Source organism: Salmo salar, chromosome 10 (assembly GCF_965601325.2).
Source record: "Salmo salar chromosome 10, fSalSal1, whole genome shotgun sequence".
NCBI classification, from domain to species: Eukaryota; Metazoa; Chordata; class Actinopteri; order Salmoniformes; family Salmonidae; genus Salmo; species Salmo salar.
In genome coordinates, this window is record NC_138300.1 from 28272121 (window position 1) to 28291400 (window position 19280).

At 40.7% G+C, this 19280-nt stretch overlaps 2 protein-coding genes across 5 annotated transcripts in view; both read right to left on the reverse strand.

Moving 5' to 3' along the window:
* Positions 1-9679, reverse strand: part of LOC106613905 (tyrosine-protein kinase ABL2) — a 44074-nt gene extending 34395 nt beyond the window's left edge. For 2 of the 3 annotated variants that reach the window (XM_014216662.3, XM_014216667.3), the window contains exons 1-2: positions 9098-9679; positions 2612-2686 (exon numbers count right to left, since the gene is read on the reverse strand). In XM_014216662.3, coding sequence (XP_014072137.2) covers positions 2612-2686; positions 9098-9308 — 286 coding nt within the window. In that variant the 5' untranslated portion in view covers positions 9309-9679. The remainder of the gene's footprint in view (positions 1-2611; positions 2687-9097) is intronic. The other variant, XM_014216663.3, reaches the window with a different exon arrangement.
* A 168-nt stretch (positions 9680-9847) lies between these two features.
* On the reverse strand, positions 9848-19062 carry soat1 (sterol O-acyltransferase 1). 2 transcript variants are annotated; one of them, XM_045687586.2, is made up of 16 exons: positions 18816-19062; positions 18033-18166; positions 17096-17154; positions 15826-15974; positions 15640-15702; positions 15400-15507; positions 15026-15308; positions 14833-14911; positions 14646-14739; positions 14478-14523; positions 14254-14383; positions 13982-14079; positions 13729-13827; positions 13397-13532; positions 13122-13267; positions 9848-12990 (listed from the first exon to the last, which is right to left on the reverse strand). In XM_045687586.2, the coding sequence occupies exons 1-16, from the start codon at positions 18884-18886 to the stop codon at positions 12916-12918; spliced, it is 1770 nt and encodes a 589-aa protein (XP_045543542.1). In that variant the 5' UTR covers positions 18887-19062; the 3' UTR covers positions 9848-12915. The 2 variants fall into 2 exon arrangements, with proteins under 2 accessions (XP_045543542.1, XP_014072145.1); XM_014216670.3 differs by having other exon boundaries at positions 18033-18151; positions 18816-19034.
* Between the last annotated feature and the right edge of the window lie 218 nt (positions 19063-19280).

The window sequence follows — 19280 nt, forward strand, 5'->3', positions numbered from 1 at the left end:
GCTGTCCCGTGACACTTCCTACGGCTGCCATAGGGTCTCAGAAGGCAGTAAAAAGCTGAATTGTGGCTTTGCAGGCTCTGGCTGAAAAAAAGTAGCGCGTTTGGGTAGTGGCTGGTTACAGTACTGTGAGACTCAGGCTCGTGCCCGCGTCGACCGAAAGCTTTGTTTACTTTCCTCTGTTTAGCTAAATGGACATTCCCGGTCGGAATATTATCGCTTTTTTACGAGAAAAATGGCATAAAAATGGATTTTAAACAGCGGTTGACATGCTTCGAAGTACGGTAATGGAATATTTAGATTTTTTTTGTCACGAATTGCACCATGCGCACGACCCTGATTTACCATTTCAGATAGTGTCTGGGACGCACGAACAAAACGGCGCTATTCGGATATAACGATGGATTATTTTGGACCAAACCAACATTTGTTATTGAAGTAGCAGTCCTGGGAGTGCATTCTGACGAAGACAACAAAAGGTAATCAAACTTTTATAATAGTAAATCTGATATTGGTGAGTGCTAAACTTGCCGGGTGTCTAAATAGCTAGCCCGTGATGCCTGGGCTATGTACTTAGAATATTGCAAAATGTGCTTTCACCAAAAAGCTATTTTAAAAATCGGACATATCGAGTGCATAGAGGAGTTCTGTATCTATAATTCTTTAAATAATTGTTATGCTTTTTGTGAACGTTTATCGTGAGTAATTTAGTAAATTGTTAGTGAATTCGCCGGATGTTTGCGGGGGGTATGCTAGTTCTGAACGTCACATGCTAATGTAAAAAGCTGGTTTTTGATATAAATATGAACTTGATTGAACAAAACATGCATGTATTGTATAACATAATGTCCTAGGGTTGTCATCTGATGAAGATCATCAAAGGTTAGTGCTGCATTTAGCTGTCTTCTGGGTTTTTGTGACATTATATGCTAGCTTGAAAAATGGGTGTCTGATTATTTCTGGCTTGGTACTCTGCTGACATAATCTAATGTTTTGCTTTCGTTGTAAAGCCTTTTTGAAATCGGACAGTGTGGTTAGATTAACGAGAGTCTTGTCTTTAAATAGCTGTAAAATAGTCATATGTTTGAGAAATTGAAGTAATAGCATTTCAAAGGTTTTGAAAATCGCGCCACAGGATTCAACTGGCTGTTACGTAGGTGGGACGAATTCGTCCCGCCTAGCCCAGAGAGGTTAATTTGCCAGAATTGTACATAATTATGACATAAGGTTGTAAAATGTAACAGCAATATTTAGACTTAGGGATGCCACCCGTTAGATAAAATACAGAACGGTTACGTATTTCACTGAAAGAAAAAACTTTTTGTTTTCGAAATGATAGTTTCCGGATTCGACCATATTAATGACCAAAGGCTCGTATTTCTGTGTGTTATTATGTTATAATTAAGTCTATGATTTGATAGAGCAGTCTGACTGAGCGATGGTAGGCAGCAGCAGGCTCGTAAGCATTCATTCAAACAGCACCTTCGTGCGTTTGCCAGCAGCTCTTCGCTATGCTTCAAGCATTGAGCTGTTTATGACTTCAAGCCTATCAACTCCCGAGATTAGGCTGGTGTAACCGATGTGAAATGGCTAGCTAGTTAGCAGGGTGCGCGCTAATAGCGTTTCAATTGGTGACGTCACTCGCTCTGAGACTTGGAGTAGTTGTTCCCCTTGCTCTGCAAGGGCCGCGGCTTTTGTGGAGCAATGGGTAACGATGCTTCGAGGGTGGCTGTTGTCGATGTGTTCCTGGTTCGAGCCCAGGTAGGGACGGAAGCTATACTGTTACACTGGCAATACTAAAGTGCCTATAAGAACATCCAATAGTCAAAGGTATATGAAATAGAAATGGTAGAGAGAAATAGTCCTATAATTCCTACAACGTAAAACTTCTTACCTGGGAATATTGAAGACTCATGTTAAAAGGAACCACCAGCTTTCATATGTTCTCATGTTCTGAGCAAGGAACTTAAAAGTTAGCTTTCTTACATGGCACATATTGCACTTTTACTTTCTTCTCCAACACTTTGTTTTTGCATTATTTAAACCAAATTGAATATGTTTCATTATTTATTTGAGGCTAAATTGATTTTATTGATGTATTATATTAAGTTAAAATAAGTGTTCATTCAGTATTGTTGTAATTGTCATTATTACAAATAAAAATAAAAATAAAATAAAAAATAAATAAAAATTAAAACATTTTAAACGGCCGATTAATCGGTATTGGCTTTTTTGGTACTCCAATAATCGGTATCGGCGTTGAAAAATCATAATTGGTCGACCTCTAATAAAAATCGTAGATGATTTAACATGAGCATTTTTGTCCAATAAACAAATGACTTGTATGGACACCTGGTTTTGTTGAGGAGTTTTAGTTCGTTTGACATTTGGCAATGTGAAACCAACTGGACCAAATGAAAACAATCAAACTCTGATTCGAACTATAGCTCAAAACTGTGTGTGAAAACACCCTTAATAAGGTTGGCAGTTAACAACAGTGTGGTGAGGTTTCCACGATGGCACTGTGTGGAGAGACACAAGTGCCTTCTGTGTGGTGTAGAGACGCAAGCCTAGAGATGATTACATCAGTTACGAAGCAAAATGGTATACATACGTTGCATCACAGTCCAGCCAAGATGAGATGATAGGATCAGCCTGACAGGATCAAGTGGGACTCGGAGCAAAAGTCCTAAGGCAGAAAATATAACATCTCATTTCAATAGACCCCATGATATTATGGAAATTGTAAGGCAGTATACAGCAGCAGCTGGCCTTTCATTAGCCACTCGTTACATTTTTCCATAGTTAGGCTACGCTAGATTAAAAAAAACCATGTATACACACACACTAGCGTTCAAAAGTTTGGGGTCACTTAGAAAGGTCCTTATTTTTTTTAAAGAAAAGCACATTTTTTATCCATTAAAATAACATCAAATTGATCAGAAATACAGTGTAGACATTGTTAATGTTGTAAATGACTATTGTAGCTGGAAATGGCTGATTTTTAATACAATATCTACATAGGCGTACAGTGGCCCATTATCAGCAATCATCACTCCTGTGTTCCAATGGCACGTTGTGTTACCTAATCCAAGTTTATCATTTTAAAAGGCTAATTGATCATTGGAAAACCCTTTTGCAATTATGTTAGCACAGCTGTAAACTGTGCTGATTATAGAAGCAATAAAACTGGCCTTCTTTAGACTAGTTGAGTATCTGGCGCATCAGTATTTGTGGGTTCGATTACAGGCTCAAAATGGCCAGAAACAAAGAACTTTCTTCTGAAACTCGTTAGTCTATTCTTGTTCTGAGAAATGAAGGCTATTCCATGTGTGAAATTGCCAAGAAACTGAAGATCTCGTACAACGCTGTGTACTACTCCCTTCACAGAACAGTGCAAACTGGCTCTAATCAGAATAGAAAGAGGAGTGGGAAGCCCCGGTGCACAACTGAGCAAGAGGACAAGTACATTAGAGTGTCTAGTTTGAGAAACAGACACCTCACAAGTCCTCAACTGGCAGCTTCATTAAATAGTTCCCACAAAACACCAGTCTCAACGTCAACAGTGAAGAGGCAACTCCAGGATGCTGGCCTTTTAGGCAGAGTTGCAAAGAAAAAGCCATATCTCAGACTGGCCAATGAAAAGAAAAGATTAAGATGAGCAGAACAACACAGACACTGGACAGAGGAACTCTGCCTAGAAGGCCAGGTTGCCATATAGAATCCCTGAGCTGACAAGGTAAAAAGCTGTCGTTCTGCCCCTGAACAAGGCAGTTAACCCACTGTTCCTAGGCCGTCATGTAAATAAGAATTTGTTCTTAACTGACTTGCCTAGTTAAATAAAAAGGTTAAATACATTTTTTTTTTTTTTTTTTTTTTACTTGTCCTCTTGATCAGTTGTGCACCGGGGCTTCCCACTCCTCTTTCTATTCTGATTAGAGCCAGTTTGCACTGTTCTGTGAAGGGAGTAGTACACAGCGTTGTACGAGATCTTCAGTTTCTTGGCAATTTCACACATGGAATAGCCTTCATTTCTCAGAACAAGAATAGACTGATGAGTTTCAGAAGAAAGTTCTTTGTTTCTGGCCATTTGAACCTGTAATCGAACCCACAAATGCTGATGCGCCAGATACTCAACTAGTCTAAAGGACAGTTTCATTGCTTCTATAATCAGCACAACAGTTTTCAGCTGTGCTAACATAACCCTTTTGCAATTTTCTAATGATCAATTAGCCTTTTAAAAATGATAAACTTGGATTAGCTAACACAATGTACCATTGGAAGACAGGAGTGATGGCTGCTGATAATGGGCCTCTGTACGCCTATGTAGATATTCCATAAAAATCTGCCGTTTCCAGCTACAATAGTAATTTACATTAACAATGTCTACACTGTATTTCTGATCAATTTGATGTCATTTTAAAATGGACAATTTTTTGCTTTTCTTTCAAAACAAGGATATTTCTAAGTGACCCCAAACTTTTGAATGGCAGTGAATATATATTTTTTATTGTCACATACACTGGATAGGTGCAGTGAAATGTGTTGTTTTACAGGGTCAGCCATAGTAGTACAGCGCCCCTGGAGCAAATTAGGGTTAAATGCCTTGCTCAAGGGCACAGAAAGATTTTTTTTTTTTACCTTGTCGACTCGTGTATTCGAACCGCTGAAATTACTATGAACGTTCAGGCCTGGCTGAAGAGGATTACACCGACTTCAGTGGGTCTATTCATGTTCCTGTGATAATACACTGAGCTTGCCGAGATTACTTTCCCATTGCCTCCATATGCAGGGCTTGGCCACCCAAATAGCCCTGCACAAGGCACAGTATCAAAGGCTTTCGATAGCACCCAGGTTAGCCACTCGCTCCATTCTCTTTGAAATGGGGAAAATTATCCCAGTCTATTGAAAGACAAATTGGCCCTCTCTGTGGCTGAGCTTCTTGGTCTCACCCCCACTGCTCAACACATGGGAGCAGCCCTGGCAGCACCACATTAAGGGCCAGATTAAGGCCGACTCTGGTGTGTGATTAAACCGGAGGGGAAGAAAAGGGAGGACGGAGAGGATTATCCCGGGAGTAAGCAGTGCTCAATTTCAACTCCACTAAGATGACACAGAGGGTCAGATGAGAAGACAGGGAATGAAGAATTTGAGCTGAGCTTTGGGCACAGAGAGAACCAAGTAGCCTGGGATGAGAGTGATAGTGGTTAGAGACTCAGTCCTGCTGAGGGAGTAGGGTCCAAGCCAGGAGCTTGGATCTCTGGATAAGCACTGATAGAGCAGTCAGACACAACCCAGGCCAAGTGCTGGCACCCAGTCAACACTGAACTGGTTTTGCATTTCAAATCAGACATCTTCACTAAGCAGTCCAATAGACCAGTCTCCCACTTGGAAAACCAACAGCAGCATGACATACTGTATCTGAACCTATATGATTTCGGTCAGCAATTATCAACTTGTGAGTCAAGAGCCAAATTTGGGTCACGGTAGTCTGAGTGGGTCCTGGATGTCAGAGTTTTTTTTTTTCTTCCACACACACACACACACACACACACACACACACACACACACACACACACACACACACACACACACAGTCCAGTCTGAACATAAGACTTACATTGGCTAATCATTTAATCTCTGAAAAAAAAGGTGGGAATGTTGTTAACTTCTCATAACTGATAAATTTACTATCAATATAGCATTAAAAATAGCTTTGCAGATTGTATTTTGATGATTCTTTTTCCACGATATGCCTCACGACCGAGACAACCTGGTTCGATTTGGTCCCCCAAGCAAAACCAGTTGAAAACCACTGATCTAGGTTTTACAAGATAGACAGTAAACAACTTTGCCTTCTGAAGGGTAAACAAAGTCCCAATATGATATATATATGTGGGAGTATGTAAGTTCAGGTGGGAGAGTTGTCATCATCTGCAACATGTGCGTCTCGACTCCAACCATTTCCTTTGGTTAATTTAATGACAGTAGAATGAGTTCCACTGGGAAGGGGAAAATGAGCCGGGATTTAGTGCCCTCTTTAGTCTCCAGCCTCATGTTTTCACCAGTCAGGCACATAGGGAGGAGCGAGAGGAAGAATGAATAATTAATGAAGCAATAGTACAGGGTGTAATATATTAACAGAACATAGTCCGCCACAATAATCAATGTGCTTCATGGGATGCATAAGCATAGTACATACCCTGGTAAACATGCAAATGAACACCACTGCCCAGCATTTATAGGGCTGAAAATTACGAGACCGAGGTCCTTCTAGTGGCTGAAGGATGCAGCTCGGGGTGACCTGCTAGGTGGGGGAGAGGATCCAGTCACCCAGATAAGCCACCAATGGATATGATTACTTCAACACATCAAGTTTAAATTTGTTAATAAAGTCAACTGTCAGTACTGTGAGGCTTATTTTGGTTGTTGGGGCCTTTGCACATATAGAAAAGTGGATTTGTCTAATCCAATTTCACCCCTAATGCAAATCAGTTTATCTATCAGGGATAATGGGCAGATCACCCATCCACTGTCCTGCCTGCCCTGGAATTAATTCAATTTTATGAAGGCAAGCGTAGGGAGAACATGTAGAGCAGAGATGTTAAATACAAGTGTCCCATTTCCTAATCAAGTATATGAAACCTGCTCTTGACCGCTCAACCTGCTGAACTGTTTATGGGCTTGATAGCCAAATCAGCAATTCTGTGAATTCTGCAAACAAGAGAGAGCCCAAGGCAGAGCAAAATGAAAGACCGTAGTCCCACACAAGCCATTAAACAATTGAAGAATTCTAAGTTCACTTGATCAGAAGAGCATTACACTGGATGAGCACTCGAAAGTCATGTGGTTAGGGGGAATGTGAGCAGTCTTTCACTGAGGCTACATATTACGTATCAAAGATACCGTTCCCTTCGGCTTTAAAATGCCACTGAGTCACGTAGGGTTTAGTTTTCATAATGCTGCAAAGAAACGTATTCTAAGATCCGGAGACAATGAATAAATAAAGAAATACCAAAATGGCATCGTGACCCAACAGGGATGTGCAGAGTCAACTTGGGGGACAGTGACATGCAGAGGCCTTTGATTTAGAAAACTTGTCTGTCCCCACCGTGAATCACTTCCTTCAGGCAAAAAGACACGTACACAGGCATAACCCATACAAACATGGACACCAGTACACACGTACCACACACACACCTCAAAAAGGTCACAGACAGACATACATCTAAAATAGCCACAGTATCAAAACATGATTACGAAGTCATTGCATTTTCATTTGGTAAAAACTGCACTGTACACCTAGGCCTTTCACCATTGTCAAACCACACAAAAGATAAACTATTCAACAGTGGCAATCACAAATGGCTAAAAGGAGGAAGGACCTCAAATCATCTTGCTCAGCAAAGAAAGGAGGAAATGTGCTTTGTTGCAAAATAACTTTGTTAAAGCAGCCTTGGCGTGTGGTCACATAACTCAGCCAGATGTGCAGGGCTCTATTCCTATGAACAGACAAAACCATGTTCGACGTTGACACACTGCTGATTTACTCACATGGCCCAATGACGTCACAACACATTGATATTACCGAACAGTGGCACTGCCAGGTAATAACAACTGCATCATATAGCCTAGACTTACATTAGAACTGATTCTGCTAGGTCAAGGAGAATGTTGCACAAACAAATGCTTTCATACTTCAAAATATAATGGAAGGTTTACAAGGTTAACAGCCTTCCAACAACTTGGCTATGCATCCAGCTATAAAAAGGACACACTTGACATTTTAAAAAACAGATAGTGTACACTTTTCAGGTTTGCGTTTCCAGCTGAAGAGTTTAATTGTGGAGATGTGACAGGTCTCTCTTTGCCCCAGTGCAGAGCGCTGAAAAAACAACTATTGGATGAGCCGTACAATCTTGCGATTCCCATTATATCTGATTTCATACAAGACTTTGACTGACCTTCCCTTAGGCAAGCAGAAGCTCAATAGAAGCAGTAGACTGGATAGTTGTTACAATCGTGGATGGATATTATAGCTTTGTCATGCAAAGAATAATAATAATATCCCCCTCAACATAATGCTTCCCTAATGGTCTTACAGAACCTAATAGCATACATACACAACAGCAATTAATTCTAGCTCAGAGCAGGACTTGGCTGACCAAATGCAATAATGGTTTCCCTGCAGGGAGATCCTTAATGATTGCCTTCTCTTGACCAAATCCTGAGTGCCAATGACACATAACAGGCAGCAGCACAATGAGAGTGCATCTATCCAGTTTGACCCTCAGAGCCCACTGAGTGTGTCACTGGGGCACTAGATCATTTGACCACAGTGAGTCTTTCAGTACCTTACAATGGTCTATGAAAATGAGAGTATCCTCAAAGAATATGTTGGATTACGGTCAGTTACACAAACATAATTCAAAAAATTACTTTGAGCTGCAATTTTCTGCTGAGTATGTTGTAACCGAGCATGTGAAAACCACTTCAGGCTGAAATGTGAGACTGTTGTGGCTGCCATAGTGAGTTAATGGAGTGGAATTGCCACTGCATCCCCTTGTGGCAGAGATCATTGTTTAACAAGCATCTCTCAGTGGCAGGAGAAGTGAACAGTCCCTTTGCTGCTTGCAGCTGTGTAGTCCTGAAACGGCTCTTTCTTCATCACTCTGTTTGGGATCAGAATAACAACCCCAATCCTCGTTAGTAGCACTGACTGCACTGTTACCTGCCCATGCCAGACAGCTGCATGAAAAAAAAAAAAAAGCACACAACCATTAGGCTACTTGTGGGACATGTCAAGCTGTCATTGTCACCTCACACTTGTGCTCTTCAACTTCATTGTCTGATAATGTACGAGAACATATTAGAAACCAAGAAAACTAGCAAACATATGCTGGCTAACCGTACAACTAGAGCTGGCACTGATGGCAATTGGTTGTATTTCCGCTAACGCGTCGTTGACGAACACATATAGTTGATTATGTTGAAGTAAATTGGCTGGTTAGCTAGCCAATTAAAAATCACAGTTTGACTACTATTGTACAAACCACTTGATTAAATAAACTACTGTGTACTACCATGTGGCTATTCCTACCTGAATGCTGGGTGAATATATTAATTGCTGGGTCCGGCACGTTAACGGCAGTAACCCTGCCTGTCGGTGTTCCAGTGCTAACGTTACTGACTTCCCGGGGTCTCCTCCCGGCGTTTCCCCTGTTCCCCTTCCCCGGGTGTTGCTGCTGTTGTTGTGGCGGTGGCAGCCCTGTCGAAGCCCCCTCACCAACGCGGCCTACCTGTTGTCCCATCCCCGCAGTTCGGTGTAAAGATGTTCGGGACGAAGCTATCCAGCCCTGCACACTCCCAGTTCACATCCCCCAATTATGGAGCGGCCTGTTCAGAAGTCTTCCTCAACCCGTCTCCTAGCTAGCTAGCTTGACGTTAGCTGTTAGCTCGATAGCAATATCGTTGTGAAACCCACCCACCTTGCCTCAAACAATAAAGCAAAAGTCTGATAAATCACTGAAAACAACTCTCTGCCAACGGTCCGTGGGATCTCGAGACAGTAATGTTCGGTCCCCCACGTCCGAGTTTCTATGAAATATGGAGCCTTTCAGGGTCGTTTCGCCGTGCTCCAGCCACTGCGCGCCCCCTCTGCCGCCGCCATCTTTACCGCAGAATAGAGCTTGCTATTTCGTAAAAAGGGGGGGGGGGGGGGGGGGGTCACCCTTCACCAAACTCCATTCCCATCCCTGTCCCCAACATTACTAGGACCTCCGAGCCACTAGGCGGACAGCTCGAGGACCAACCATAGACCCTCTGTCGAGATTCGCTAGACCAACTACTATCATGATTGCATTGTTCACAACTTTTATTTATGAGGTAAGACCTCTGGAAAAACGAAATGTCTATTGTTCAACGTTACAATATACACTCTTGAAATACTGTCATAACATTGAACAAATGTTATTTGTGTGAAATTAATTTCTACCACAAAACACTTAAAAAGACAACTATGGCTGTTTTCTTTTGGCAGTGACAGTTCGGATCCATAACACTGACGTGACAGCTAATGTTTCATGCCTCTGTATGTCCTCCCCCCTATTCCTACTGTACATACTGGTGTGATTTCATGGATAGGATCCCACAACTGTGATTTGAACTGACTACATTTTATATTAAATCAAATCAAATTGTATTTGTCACATGCGTCGAATAGAACTGGTGTATACCTTACCGTGAAATGCTTACTTACAAGCCCTTAACCAACAATGCAGTTTTAAGAAAATAAAGTAAAGAAAATATTGACTAAATAAAGTAAAAAAATAAAAGTAACACAAAATAACAATTGCGAGGCTATATACAGGGGGTACCGGTACAGGTTAGTTGAGGCAATTTGTATATGTAGGTAGGGGTAAAGTGACTATGCATAGATAATTAACAGTGAGTAGCAGCAGTGTAAAAACAAAAGGGTGGCCATTTGATAAATAAGTATTAACAATAAACTTTATGACAAAAAGCATTTAGCAAAATCCATTCAAATTTGTATTGTCTTGACATTGTGAAATGTACAATATTATATATGGAAAGTACATCAAAAACCCTAACTGTTCTTTTTAAAGTAAAAAATGCTGCAGTCACAATTCTAACCCAGGGTTTGGTTAAAAGACCAAAAATATATATAGATTTATAGTTTATTTTCTATCTGACATATACCTAATGCACTGTAAAGGTAAATATTATCCAACATATCTCGTATAATACCAAATAAATGTTTTAAACACTATAACTCCATACATTTATCAAGAAAAATAGAGGAATGTCAATCTCTGTTCAAAAATAGAAATATCTGAACAAAAGTATCACTCATTTTCTAAATGATCAAAAGAGCATCATAATCTCAAAAGTGGTCTCGAAATAACCACTGAAATACGATCACAAATAGTAAACAGTCTCCCAATTTCAATACAGGCTGAAGTAGTCTTGCAACAAAATCACTTGATAGGATATATATATATATACACACAAACACACACATTTCTCTATATAACAATGTTTTGTTAATGGTCCTTCTTAAATAATTACTTATGAGTAAAATAGATTGTCATGAGAAACAAGTGGGAATTCAACATTTTTTACATTACAGCGCCATCTCGTGGTTTAAAATCATCATACATGGTTTGAGTCAAAAACAAACTGTTCCATAGAGAGACAATCCATAGAGAGACAATCACAAAATGACAAGTCTACCAGACTCATGGATTGAAGCTGAAATTGAATCCCTAATTTACAGCATTAATGGCAACAGTTAGTGTAATTATGTAATTTCTGACAAAAGCAAATAATGCACTAGTGTATATTTAGGCATTGGCACTAATCAAGTAAATAAACAACACATGCATCAGCCAAACTGATAATGGCAACATTGGAGCAGCCACCTGCAACAGTAGTGCAGTTTCCACCAACTCAAGATCAGGTGTGGAATTTCTGATTGGTATAGAATCACTTTCAATATTGCTTTTGAATAAATACATATTCTTAATTAACATTAATCTTGTGTGTAAGGCTTCACATCTGACAAAACCTTCTTACTAGTAATCACAGAGCAAACTAATCTCCATTTTGTTTAATAATCTAACATCGCTATCAGGGTTGGGCTCACTTCAGAATTGAAATGGAGAACGCCTCAAATTCCTATTAAAATATTGAATTTAAATTGTAGTAAACAGCATACAAAAAATTGCAATTCAAACTTGACTGAAAGGAAATGTAATTGAATTCAGAGAAATTCAAATGCCTCTATTCTATATTAGGTGTAGTCTATACAAATATACATCTTGTACATGAAACATGTCATTATATACATGCATATAAAATTGTTAAAACAATTGATTTTCAGAACAAAGTGAACGATCAAAGGAAACAAAACCTGTATGTGAATATTCAAAGTTATTGTATTTCATTAAATCGATTACATTTTGTTCAATGAGGAAAATACATTTCCCAGAATGCATTAGTGTAACCCTGCAGTTGACCCTGAGAACTTCAAAAAGAAGCCAAACAAATGAAAGGGTTGGCAGAAATATAATTGGCTATTCTAAGCACCAAGGTTAGAAACATTATTTCTAGAGAAAAGTTATTATTTGGTATCTGGAACTGTGAGATTCAATGAAACTTATGTTGTATGACGAGTGAAATTTCCTTGAATTACTTTGTCACACCAACTCTACATCCTGTGAGGTGCAGCCAATTCAACTCATGAGTTGAATGGGAGTTAATTTCCAAAACTTCTGAAATGAGCCCAACCCTGATCTCCATCAACATGATTTAAAACACCTTGGAGACTAGACGACAAAATACAGTGGCTGAACATTTGAAATGTCTGGGTTCATAAAAAAAATAACGTAAAAAAACAAAAAAAAATAAACATTGTTTTAAGTAAATTATTTGCTAAATGTATATAACTGCATGTTTGCTAAGAGGTCAAATTTTGGGAAAAGCTGCAACTTTACGATTTACCATATTGGCATTGAAAGTGCATTTCAAATGAAAACATATGGTAATTGTATCCAGGCTGAAAATAAAAGTATAAATAAAAAAAAAAAATTCTGTTCACATTTATGTGCTCTATGTTACCCTGATTTCCAATGGGTTTGTCATGAAACTAAAAGGATAAATAAGGCATCTTTGTGATGACAGAGGCCATTATATGCCTCACTCACTCCATGCCCTTTCAAATGAATAACGCAGTCTCTCAATATCAGTCTGAATTACTAGTGTAACACAAAAACAATTAATGAAAACAAAAGGTAAAAAGGCTTGAAAGAAACAGGAGGTTGTGCTCTCCTAAACACATTCAATAGATTGGCGAGTGTTGTCGGTTCAGTAGTTCAATGTGATGTCAGTTACAGCCCCTCAAGAGTCGACTGCTGGGTTGGTCTGGAGGTGACAGCTCCAGGAACGCGGCTTCAGCAGCTCTAGGAAAGAGGGCTAAAAACAAAACATGGCATGTAAAGACTTGGTTGGATCTAAGGTTGCATCTCAATAGTTTAAAAGATTTACTCTCCTTGATCTGAACAGCCTAAAATGAATGTTTTCCCTAGATGTGCAGTGGTGTATACCTCCTGAAGGGGGCAGTAGCGCTGTGCATACCACTCCTGGGAGTAGAGGCAGATGATGACCCCCTGACCGAGGAACAGAGCAGTCCACATGATCACGTTCCAAATTGGGCCTTTTCTCCGGTCATGAAGAATGAAGTTAAACATCACTGACAGATAAACAGCACAGTAAAGGAGATGAGAGCAGTTAGGATTGAGAGTCAGAAAAATGCTACAAAAGGAGAAAAACCTTCAGTTTATATTGTGTCTGTTGTATTGTAATGAAGGTAAGGTCTTACTTCCGAAGCACATGAAGAGGCAGAAGAGGACTGGGTAGAAGAAGCCGAAGCAGATCGCCAAGATGTACTCGTGCACTACTGCAGACATAGTGAAGACCAATAACATGCCTGCCGCCCGAAATCTCTTCTTCGACATCTGTCAGGGAGTGGAGTAGGGGAAGAAAACAGATGACAGACCAGAGGGTTAAGACGGGCGTGGACAAAATTAAATCAAAGCTGCTCAACTGACTTGCTTGTTTAAGATACACAGCAATGGGAGGGATACTTCATAATCTCTCTGTTTTTACAATACTTAACATTAATGCCAAGTGCAACAATAACACAACACTCACCCACAGGAAGTCACAGTAGACATAGTAATACAGCCAGTCGTGTACCACCACGTTCCAGGTGCGGTAGTAATTGGCAAAGGATGTGGAGTTCCACCAATCCTGTGAAGCAAAATCAATATACATTTAAAAAAACAACACAGCAAAGAGCTGATTGAGGCAGTGTAGTGAACACTGTGGCACTACTGCACTGTAGATTTAGTCAGTGATTGACTAAATGAGTAATATGGACGAGGAAAGGCATCTGCCTGTGTACCTTGTAAAACATCCTGTCAGCAAACCGCAGCATCTCAGCAAAGGCATTGAGCCAGCAGTGCAGGAAGGCAAAAAAGGCCAAGAAGAGAACCAGAACTCCTAGAGAGACACAGATGACATATGATTTCCCTCCATTCATTCAAATATTGTTGTAGGTAGTTAACAGAATCATCCAGACGGAGTGACCCAGAAGACAATATAGTGAACATGCAGGAGGAATACTGTGATTCCGATGAGCCAAGTTGCAAGTGAGGATGCGTTGACTGGAGTTACCAGGCAGGATAGAGTTGAACACACACAGGACCATGGCCCGCAGGTCAAACAGTTGCTGGCTGATGCTGCGGAACTGTGGGATGCAGAGGCGCACAAACACATAGTAGGCATAGAAGAGACATCCTAGAACCTGAAAGACGAGAGAGAAACTACGTAACTGAACTGATCTCCTGGTCAAGGTCTTCAACTATGCTCAGGCAGTCATTTAGATTCTCAAATCATACCTGTAATAACTTAGAGGCCACATAACTCCACCTGATGATGGGATTCCTGCAGAGGGAAACAAGAGTTTGAATGTTTACAGAAAGGTAAATAGCTCTCTAGCAGCTGAGAGAAACATGCAAGAGGTATGTTAATTTAAACTAGGTCTTATGTCATTCCACTCTGCTTACCTGGGATATTTATCTCTGTAAATAAGGGTGGGAGCAAAGAGGAAGTAGATATAGTGGCTCAGCTGTGGGATGAGTGGAGAGACTGGGGAGGAGCCTGGAGAATAAAAAGAAAAGAGGGAACTGAATACATCTACAGACAAACAGAATGTAAGATAGTGTATATAAATAATTCAACGTAGTTGCTTACTGGATTTGTCTTTTGCCAAAGCCAGAACTTTGGGGACATTCTCCCTGATATAGGAGTGTGCCTTCATCATCAGGCGCACCTGCAGGGGGACAGCACATGTTGTCAACCAATCACAGTGCGTGTCCATCAGTAGACTGAACATCAAGAAAACAAAGAAAATGTCATGCCTCAGGCGGGCCTGCATTTGGAGTACCTGTTCCAGGATGATGATGAAGCAGGATGCAGGGGGAAAGCTGTTCTTCACCACCACAAAGGTAGGCAGGAAGCCTAGGCCCAGGCCCTGGTAGAGCAGGAAGAGAGAGCCCAGTAGAAGAGACCACAGGGTCCCGTGGCTGGACTCATGGTAGTGAGAGGCCCAGGTGTGGAACAGGCTGTAGGGCACCACCAGCACTGAAAGGAACATGCAGATCCAGGTAATCACCACTAGGGGGAACTGTCCAAATACATAGACCAGCAGATCAAAGTCAAGCACCAATCTGGGGAAGAGAGAGGAATGAAGAGTCAATACACAAGTGGTAGTTTATATTTAAAGAGAGAGAACAGTAAAGAATCAGTGTTACACCTCACCTGCCTTCATCGATGAAGTCAACCACCAGGGTACTGAGGATGAAGAGGATCAGCAGGGCAATGAACATGTGGTAGATGGTCCGGATGTGGTTCACTTCAAACAGCTCACTGTGAAACAAGAGACATAGACCAGATAAACAATACAGCAACATTTCAGTTTAAGCACAATGTATATAGTGTTCGATGAGGGAGCTTTTTGTCAAGAGCAGTCACACAGTCTATTATTAACACGTCACTTACTCTAACAAGGACCTCCGGACCACAAACTGTTTGCCTTGGCCCTGGGATGACCCTTGGAGATGCCTAATAGAATAAAAAACGTTGACAAAATATTAGTTAAATAGATGTTGACCTCTGACATAGTAAGAGAGTAGGTCAGAAAGGAGAATGGTGGAAGGCAAAAGGGGGCAGTGAGGTGCTCAATACCTGAGCTTACTCCTCTCTTTATCGGACAGAGGAGGGGAGAAGACAGCAGGGACAGGAGCAGGCTCCAGGCTGGCTGATTCCTCTATCAGACTGTCCATGAACTCCAACACCTGAGAGTCAAACTGCCTCATCAGGTCAGACTTCAAGTGCTGCAGACCAGAGACACATCCACAATCAGCAATGCTTATGGTTCAGTTAAATGAAAAGGATGGTGGTGAATTTCTATTTTAATCCATATCATAAAGACATATTAAATTGACAAACATTATGTCAGAATGTAACCATTTGTAGCTGGAGATAATGATGACCCTTTAAAAAAAATGTTTTAACGATGACCTCATGTCCAGAAACTGTGGTGATTGTTCTGTCTATTTGATCTGTTTGCACAGTAACAGCTGATGAGGGTAGAGGTTAGTTGACCTTTATACTAAACAAACAGCCCTTAAAAGACCGCTTTAAGAAAACAATAACCCTCTTGCTCAATCTCTCTTCCTCTTACATTGGGTGAAAATAAGGGCGCTCTCTGGGTTTGGGTGTTCTGTACAGTAAAGACAGGACATGTTAATTTCACCCATCTATTATGATGCGATAAGATGTGAATAACACTTCATTGTTCAGCCAATACACCATACAGAAATACATGTTTCAAGTGGCCCTCTTCAGTCTGCACTTCCCAATTCATTGTGAAACTTTCATTTGGGCACTCAGTCGCCAAGGTTAACCCCTACAATGCATTTCAGTCATTTCCTCACTGGTATGCAATACCTATGGACTCAAATCAGACAAGGGTTTGGATGTCATAAAAGCAGAACTGCCTCTTGCTGCATCTCTCCATTCTCCAGGCATGAAAGTGGGAAAGATGCTGATTAGAATAGCCTTTACATCACGTTGGCTCACTGCTAGTTGTTAGCTCTTTTTCTAATGCACAAATAATGACAGGATTTGAAAACAAACAGTCAAGGCAGCTCGCCAGGTTAAAATGATAATGTTACAGCTCACATAGGCTGTTTGTTAGGCTTAAGGAAAATATTGAATCAGTCCAGTAGGGATTTGGCAGTGCAGAAGCAAGGCACAAAACACTTTTTGTTTTATATGATTAGGCACATCCACAAACAGTGATAGAACTAAGAGGAGTTTGTTGAATCATTGGGACTCAAACAATGGATGGGTGACAACATTGTTTGGAGGATTTGACATCAGAACTCAGGATCTAATCACAGGCTCAGAACAAATTTGACCTGCTGACAACACATTCTGTTTTAAGTCTCACCTCTGCTTTCCTCTTCAGTTGGAGTTTCTTGCTGATGAGTCGCTCCACTTCCATTTTTCCTGAAATACATGGAGAAAATGTAATTTACGCAAAGCAATAAATCGTGGGTCAGACATTCCTATTCATTCAGTTCCAAAGTCTACCAGTGCCAGTGAGGAATATGAATCCCAAATGATTTCAGGACCAATACAGTTGCCAGGTTACCTAGGAGGAGGATTAATATAGGCCTACTATGAGTAAACAATACCATGTTAAATATTTACATAAATGCCTGAATCAATATAGCGGGTGGACAATTGGCCATTATTCCCCATGGGAAATAATAATCACAGTCTCAGGGAACCTTAAGGACAAGGAACAGAGCTAGCTGGGGCGTGGTTAAATCCATCTTCGTCTTCAAACAGGGCCAAATGAGTAGTACGCACAATGTAGCCTTTAGACCGGATATAGCTATCCAGATAACAACCGACCTTTGAATGCTGTTGAAAAATATTTAAGAAATGTAAAAACTTTGTAATGAACTGGGTAACAGGACAGGTCAGGGAAGTTCCATGAGGCACTTAGTCATTTGAGAGTCATTGAAGACTGTTCTTGAGAAACAAATGTAACCATTATAAAGACATGACTAATGAGAAACAGCTGCTGGGGTTTAAGCAAGTGCCACTGTACAACCATTCAAACACACCCATGACTGAATGACTGTACTTGGGGTTAATCCAGGTTATCTTCACTCAGAATTTAAACAGGTTTGACCATTGACTATATGGAAATAAAACAATGACATTTGAGAGCTCAACCCATGACCTAAGAATTGCACCATCTATACCCTGATAATGTCACCCCACATAGATCATTCTTACTCATAAGCATAAACACTTTCCAACCACCTGTGTTGCATTTAGCTCTGACACATGTTAATCAAGCTTAATTCTCACACCATTACTGTGGATCTCTCCATTGCTGCCCTCTCCACCCATACCATCCAGGTCTGAAATGGTGGGCATCTTAGGTAAAGCGCTGCGGGAGCGCAGGACACTGTCATCCCCACTCTCCATCCTGTAAGAGAACAACCTGTTGGATGCGCACACACACACAAGCTAGATGGAGATCCACACAATAGTTAACACAATTCAACTTCCTAGTCTTATGAAACATGATAATGCCAAACTGTGAAAACATCAGTGGCCATTGAATGTATTTTGAATTTATGTATACCTATCAATGGGCTTAAAAACAGTGGAAGACAAGCCATGATCTCTTTGCTTACTTGCTTGATTGCTAACTGACCTCACTGGAACTGAAAGACATGGTCTGTCAAAAAGTTAGTTGAGGGTCAGTGGACGTTTGTGATTTGCTGAGCATGCCTTGCTAACTGGCAGCAGTCAGAGATTTGTCCAGAGCCAATAATATAATAATGTTCGAACCATCATGGATAAGTTACTAGCTTGCGCCAGTGATCAGTGTGCCAGGTATTCAACAACAAGCTATGCTATGTAGCTAGTGCCCTGGACATACGTCACAAACTTGCTACAATCGAGCTAATCAAGTCACAAAAATATTTGTTCTTATGGGAGTTCAAATTCTGTGGTCCCATCGCTCGAGAAAACGTCAGTCAAGCGCGAGCTAACTAGCAGAGCTTGTCTGTCAAGTTCGGCGTTTGAAGGTTGTTTTGGTTAGCGAGATAAGGAATTGGCTAGCAAGCTATATTGATGCTACTCACCCGTCACTGAGCCGTGTCTTGAAAATGTATGGTAAGAATCCCCGTGTTAATCTGTTACTTTCAATTTTCATCACATTCCCACCTCTTCAATGTTGAAAAAACGTGATGCGATGATGTCTCTCTTCCTTTTCTACGCCACCACCCCGCCTCTAAATGACGAGAGGGTCGGCCCCAAATCAATCATCTATAGTCACTAGGCCTATTAGTTTCCCTCTCTCGACCAGGATGCTGGCTGCAACCTAGTCTCAGAGCATTTCACATTATTCTGTAAGTAAATCCGAGCCACTCCATTTAGTATGATATGTTAAATTTCGTATGGTGTGTATTAATTTGTGGATGTCCGTCATCCATTTCATATGATATATGAATTACAAATTTGTATGATAGGTTATGAATTGCAATTAGTACAATATGCTACGAATTTTAAAACGTATATGTTACAAATTCCAATTTGTTGTGGCTAAT